General features: G+C 34.7%; 2 protein-coding genes across 2 annotated transcripts in view; one reads left to right on the forward strand and one right to left on the reverse strand.

Annotated features, from left to right (window-relative positions):
- LOC107621878 (ethylene-responsive transcription factor RAP2-11) lies at positions 853–1,752 on the forward strand. The gene has a single exon (XM_016323859.2). The coding sequence runs from the start codon at positions 986–988 to the stop codon at positions 1,598–1,600; it is 615 nt and encodes a 204-aa protein (XP_016179345.1). The 5' UTR covers positions 853–985; the 3' UTR covers positions 1,601–1,752.
- The window catches only part of LOC107624283 (tubulin alpha-3 chain-like), a 4,396-nt gene continuing 2,027 nt past the window's right edge, over positions 4,955–7,323 (reverse strand). The window contains exons 4-5 of the mRNA XM_021115045.1: positions 5,969–6,477; positions 4,955–5,315 (exon numbers count right to left, since the gene is read on the reverse strand). Coding sequence (XP_020970704.1) covers positions 5,006–5,315; positions 5,969–6,477 — 819 coding nt within the window. The 3' untranslated portion in view covers positions 4,955–5,005. The remainder of the gene's footprint in view (positions 5,316–5,968; positions 6,478–7,323) is intronic.

Genomic DNA, 7,323 nt, shown 5'->3' on the forward strand with positions numbered 1-7,323 from the left:
TATTAAGAACTTAAAAAAAATGAAAAAGAACAACCCCCAAATTTTGTACCCAAGAATAAGGTTCATACAGATGTAAACAACTAAACATCAGTTTAAGGTAATGATAGTATAAGGTTCTTTTACCAAATTGCTAGAACGAAATGTATGTAGTGCAATTATGCCTTCTAGAAAAATTTGTAGTTACAATTAAAATTACATTAATTTAATTATGTGGTGTCCTACGTCCAAATTTAAGTCTTATCCTACAGGTCTCGAGAATTAGTGATATTAAAAATTATATGTGTTACCAATTTGTTATTTATTTATTGGGGAAGACTAAAAATTTCTAGTAAAGCACATCATTTGAATTGCAATCTATCAAGAAAAAAAAAATCTAAACGCCGTTTGAACTTTGAATGCAATGCCAACAAACGAGACAGGTACATACGGCGGCCATTCTTATGACATTGAAGATAAAGTAAGTTAACATGTCCATATCATGCTGAAGTTTTTAATACTTCAAATTAAAGAAAAAAATACTATCAAATGACAAATTTCAATTTAAAAAAAAATGCTAGTTCATGTGCAATACATTAAGAGCCCACTTGTACTTCTTAAAAACCTTATCAACTTTCGTCATCATTATATATATAATTTTTCAATTAAGTTGGGTTAATTTAGTGATTAGCTCACAAATCCGTTTAAACAAGTGTTGGAATTCGAATCCTGCCTTATTCATGTAGTAATCCATTTGACAGTAGCAAACCCTTAAATGAAGTTTTGATTTACGACGAATTAGTCATTCACCTGATGAGTTGGAAGATGTTTCCTGAAACCAAAATATATATATAATTTTTTTCAGGTCACAAGCAACTACTTGAGGAATTAATATAAAACTTTAGGTGTATTCTGCATCCTTCAAATTCAGGACTTTCTGCATCAACCCATATTACTTTCAGATTGTTCTGTTATTCTTTTATCGACTGTGTCAACCATCTTTTAGCGAATGGAAATTGAATTCCAGCAAGCAAAGCAGTACTCAGTGAAAGATTCCAGCGAGCAAAAAGCAAGAAAAAGAAACAAGAAGAGTAGTAAGTTTGTTGGAGTGAGACAGAGAGCATCAGGGAGATGGGTAGCTGAGATTAAAGACACAACGCACAACATCAGAATGTGGCTTGGCACTTATCAGACTGCAGAGGAAGCGGCCAGAGCCTACGACGAAGCCGCGCGTCTTCTTCGCGGCTCCGGTGCTCGGACCAACTTCATCACTCATCATTTCTCGTCGTCCTTGGATCCTCCTGTCGCTTCCCGGATTCGGAATCTTTTGAACAGCAAAAAGGGAATCAGCAGCAGTGATGAGATCATTGAGAACTCATCATCATCATCATCGCTTTCGGGTTCGAGTGAGACAATTGTTACAGAAAGCACACCAACAATACTATGTGATGATAATGCTTATAGACCAGATTTGAGTAGTTTTGAAAGACAAGTATCAGGTTCAGGTTCAGGTTCACCTTATGCAATTCATGGGGTTCATGGATTCATGGATGCTTTTCAAGTTAAGGACTCTAACGAATCTCTCTGGGATCTTCCACCTTTGATGAGCTCGTTTTTCCCTTAATCATTTTTCCCAGTTTCTTTTTTTAGGTGTGTATAAGTTTAATCTTGCTAGGATTTTATTGCCATAGTTATTAGATTCGCTGCGATTTCGAATTCTATGAAACTCTTCAAAATCAAAATCTTTTAATTGAAGTCGTCGTTGTGATGAAGAAAGGTTAAGCATTGATTGTCCTTGTTTTCATCCCTAATTTATAAATTGCAAAAGAGAAAGAACAAGAAAACAATGATAATTGTGGAGTAATGTGAATAATAAATTAAAAGAAAAGATAAAATTAAAATTAAAAATTATGATTAGCATTTAAAGGTATTCATATTACGTACAATTATTCCTAATCTTACCGTAACTTTTGATACACAAAACTGGTCGTCATCATTCTTCGATCTTCACCTTGCACCACTACACCTCTAGAATGATTATTTTTATTCTTTAGTGGATGGTTATTTTCACTAGGGGATGAGCGACCCCAATAACGGTGTAGGACAAGCCAAACAGCGAAGGCGAGGAGGAGTCTGTCGGCGCCGTTCGTTTCGGTCTGGAGGAGAGGGACGCCAATCGGGTCCTTGTTGACGAACCATCGGCGGTGAGGAGGATCCGGCGGCGACGGGCCTATGATAATGCCGTGAGGAGGAGACGCGACGCCGTTGGGAGTTCTGGCCAAACCAGCGACGGATGAGGAAGCTTGGCCGCGAGGTTGGTGTCGGACGGGGTAGAGAGCGATGCCGGTTGGGAATAGTTAGCGAAGCAGCGACCGCGCCCACGAGCCCAGCGACGAGGAGGATTTCAGTATGGAAAGAAAGCGATGCCGCACTTGGGCTGGTGACGATAGCGGCCAATGATGAAAAGAGAGCAATGATGTGGGGGCTGCTTGGGGTAGGGACCATGTTGGTAGTGTTTTGGGAGAGGGAGCATATGGTTAAAATTTTAAATTGGTGGGGGGATAAACTTTTTTTTTTTGTTACTTGAGTTGGGGTATTTTATTTTTAGAGGAAGTACATAGAGCTAATGGAATATTTGTACAATGTGTACAATGGAGTTTTAGGAAGTATTAGAGATATAATGATTAGTGTTACTTTTTCCCATCAGCGTAAGCTTTTGGGATGAGTGATATCATGACATGGTATCAGAGATTTAGATCCGAAAAGTCAAGAGTTTGATCCTTATTTTTAATTTTTAATGGGCCAAGAAATCAGTCCGTTGTTCACATTATTCAGATTTTCTATTGTCTACCTAGCAGAATTGTCAACTCTGCTAGGTAGACAATAGAAAATCTGAATAATGTGAACAACGGACTGATTTCTTGGCCCACTGAAAATTTGGCCCAATACAAGTAAAAAGTAAACAACCCTACCCAAATTACTTAAATAAAAAAATTACTCAATTATGCAAAAAATTTAACCGTGTCAAACCTTAATTTACCACACTAATTTATCCAAACAGCTTATTCTCCTCAAACTTTCTGCCACCCCACCTTCATCAATCATTCCACTTTACGGGCGTCAATCGCACCATCACCTGCGTCAATCACACCCCTCCCCTGCACGTCTCTCTCTCCCGCGCTGGCAGCTAACGTTGCTGACGGACTCCTCCTCCTCGTTGCGCGTTTGTCGTGCTCCGTGCGTCTCTTTTTCCCTTGTCGAAAGCCAACCTCAGCGTCGATTTCAACCACCGCGAGAAAGAAGGTCAGCTCTGTACTCTCCCTTGCCGCGCTGCTTGGCTCACCATCCACCATTACCGCGCGATGCTCACCCACTCATACTTGTTGTTGGACTCCTTGTATTCGTCGCTGGTTGGCACACAAACACCATCACTAGTGGGTTTTAATTTTTAAAAGGGTGTTCATGAAATGCATTTGGTTGAGTGAATGAATTTTGCTTCTCCTGTGCATAAAACAACCATCTACGTAACACTTAAAATAACTATTCAACTTTCTAGAAAATTGAACATCCCACATTTGTTAACTGTTTATACTTAAAGCGAATCTAATAAGATAACCATCCAATTATTCATTAAAACAACCATCTGCACCAACAATAACCATCTGATTTTGTATTGGGCGGTGTCGTCGGGAGTCCACGTCGGTGTCGGCACAATCGGGAGAGGAGGAGGAGGGGATTGCAATGGCGCAAGTGAAGCTGTGGCGGCAAAAAAAAAATCAGAGATTAAAAGATTATGATGAGATTAGAAGTAATTGTACGTAGTTTGAATTTTAATACCTTGTCTTTTTTCCGAAAGCTAGAGTTTTATAACGAGAATATGTTCAGTTAGCCATAAAATGGAAACAAATCTACATGACTCAACTTAGGAGTTCAAAACTTTGAATTAAGATCCGCAACCACATCATGCTAAATTGCAAAATGATATTGATATTAATTTACATAATTTAATCACAGCAAAGCACATTACTGGCTAAGACAATCCGGAACGGAGCCTCATGTAGGAAAAGGGAAATAATGGTCCCTTCCAAACTTTAAATTTATTTTATAAATTATATATAAATTTTAGTTTAACTTTTTTAAAAAAATTATTTTACTTTTTTTTATTATAAAATTAATTTTTAGTCCCTCCCTAAAATTTAACCTAACTCGGCCCGTGAAAGCAATGAATTATTGGTGGATATAAGTTATCTAAAATGTGAGATCAGACTTTAGTGGGTGAATGATTCATGACATCCAAAGATGATATGCTTACATCTTGCTTATCATTCCAAAGACAACATCTTCAGTTTTCACCCCCTTCTTGTAGTAAGAAATAAAGGTAATTAAACAAGTGAATGTTGACTAGAAAAAATATAAAAAATAAATACTATTTTTTTATTATTTGTCCAAAAAATATTTTTTTTTTATAATTTCTCAAATTATTCAAATAATTAGTCCAACCAATTTTCAACCATTTAAGTAAGTAATTTAAACGATTTCTGTAAATATTGACTTGTTGACGTGTTAAAGACTTCATGCTTAAATTAATTATTTAAATGATTAGAGATCGAATAAAAATTTTAAATTATAAAAATTTATTTTAATTTTTTTATAAATAATGAGAAACTGAAAAAATACACTCGAAATTTGGATTTCGGACCATGAAACTTGAATCAAGCACTGTATCTTACATGCATAGTTGCATACTAACAATGGCTAAACCTTAATTTGAAGCAAGAAATCGCAAGTCCTGTGAAATTACCTGTCAAAATCAAACTCATCGTGTAGCAAAGAATAAATTTTATTTAAAAAAAAAAAAAGCTAACATAACTATAATGATATGTATTCAAAAAGGTATTAAAAAAAATAAAAGTTTTATATAAATTATAGATAAATGATGATTGATTATAGAAAAGATGTGATATAGCATAGAAAACAAATAGAATATAATAATGTGTGGTAGAAGATAAAAAAGAAAAAAGAAAAATGTTTAGTAATCTTCTTCAACTTCTTGATCTGCACCTTCTGCACCAACTTCTTCGTAGTCCTTCTGGAGAGCAGCAAGATCCTCACGAGCCTCAGAGAACTCACCTTCTTCCATGCCTTCACTGACATACCAATGAACAAAGGCTCTCTTTGCGAACATGAGATCGAATTTGTGGTCAATGCGAGAGAAAACCTCTGCCACTGCCGTGTTGTTGCTTATCATACACACTGCTCTCTTCACCTTTGCCAGATCTCCTCCCGGCACCGCCGTTGGTGGCTGGTAGTTGATTCCGCACTTGAATCCAGTTGGACACCTGCAATTTCATCGTAATATTATGAAAAAGTACCAGTAGACAATAAAAATATTAAACAATATGAACAATAAATATATTAGATGTTCATTTCACTAGCTGTATGGATGGTTATTTTAATATTAAGATTTAGATGGTTAATTTAGAAATGTAGTATATTTTTATTTGATTGATAGTTATTCATATTGTTCAAGAGAGTCATTATTTACCTAACACTCTTCTAATATTATTCCTACATCAAATACTCTTAATAATTATAAAAATACTATTATTATTAATTGACTAAAGAGTGTAAAACCAATTTTTTATACATTAATAGATAAGAGAATTCACCATAATATTTAAAAAATAATAATGTCACTCTTATTATTTATAATGTTACTCTATATATGATTTTTTAACATTGTATGTATACATAAATTTAAAAAAAAAAATAGCATCATTAAAATAAGAGCAATAATAGCCAATGAATTATAACTCAAATGACATAGTCTCTCCATACTCAATTAAGAGGTTGCGGGTTCCAGTCTCTTATCTTTGGTAAAAAAAAATAAGAGCGATAATATCTATTTCTATTAATCATAAAAAAAAATAATAATGTGTATTATAAAAGGCTTAAGATGGAGATTATTTAGAGAGGGAAAAAGTGTAGTTACCAATCAACAAATTGAACGGTTCGCTTTGTCTTAATATTTGAAACAGCAACATTAACATCTTTTGGGACAACATCTCCACGATACATTAGGCAGCAAGCCATGTACTTTCCATTTCTTGGATCACACTTTGCCATCATATTTGCCGGCTCAAACACTGCTCTGGTGATCTCGGCCACCGCCAGCTGCTCGTGATACGCCTTGGCGGACGATATCAGGGGCGCATAGGAGGAGAGCATGAAGTGAATTCTTGGATACGGCACAAGGTTTGTTTGGAACTCTGTTATGTCAACGTTTATGGCTCCCTGAAATCTCAATGAAGTTGTTAATGAAGAGATGCACTGAGATATCAAGCGGTTCAAGTTGGAGTAAGTTGGTCTTTCAATGTCCAATGATCTTCTGCAGATATCGTATATTGCTTCGTTGTCCAAAAGCACAACCACATCGCTGTGCTCAATTAGAGCATGGTTCGCAAGAACTGTGTTGTAAGGTTCAACCACAGCGGTAGATACCTTCAACAACAACATTATTCAATAAAGCACTAATATTTAAGCATGAATTTGATCAAACATAGAATATATATATATATATACCATAAGATATCATCAGGCATGCCTTTATCATTAGTACATCACATATTGACACACTTATTGAAATATTTTATATTTCAGTGATTGATTTTTTGTGTACATAACTTTTGTTGTAAAAAATATAGTCAAAAGTACAGGGAGGTAAGAAATGTAAAAGAGTATCATCCAAATTAAAAGCACATAAAGTAATATATCAATCTTAGATGATATAATAACATCTTTCAATTCAATTTATTCTAATCTTAGCTTATTTTGTAATGATTTAGTGTAATTTAGGAGTGTTCAAGATATAATTTGGCCCAAAATTAACTCCAGACCCAATATATATTTTGTTGGGTTTAGATTTTTTTTTTTTAGTGCCATTTTAGGGCCGGATTCGAATTTTGCTTCGAATCATCTTATCTAGAATTGGTTTTTTTATAGTAGAAAGGTTTAATTATTCTGTTGGTCCCTATAGTTTTACAAAATTTTCAATTAGGTTCATATACTTTTTTTTCCTTTTAATTGAGTCCTTGCACCAAATTTTATTTTTAATTAGGTCCCTATACTTTTTTTCTTTTTATTTGGGTTCCTGTACCAATTTTTTTTTAATTGGGTCCCTATATAATTAAACCAATTACTGTTAAGAGGGACCTAATTGAAAAAAAAATTTGGTGCAGGGACCCAATTAAAAGGAAAAAAAAGTATAGGGACCTAATTAAAAATTTTGCAAAACTATAGGAACCAACAGAGTAATTAAACCTAGTAAAAATATATATTTTAGAATAA

Source organism: Arachis ipaensis, chromosome B10, assembly GCF_000816755.2.
Source record: "Arachis ipaensis cultivar K30076 chromosome B10, Araip1.1, whole genome shotgun sequence".
Classification (NCBI taxonomy): domain Eukaryota; kingdom Viridiplantae; phylum Streptophyta; class Magnoliopsida; order Fabales; family Fabaceae; genus Arachis; species Arachis ipaensis.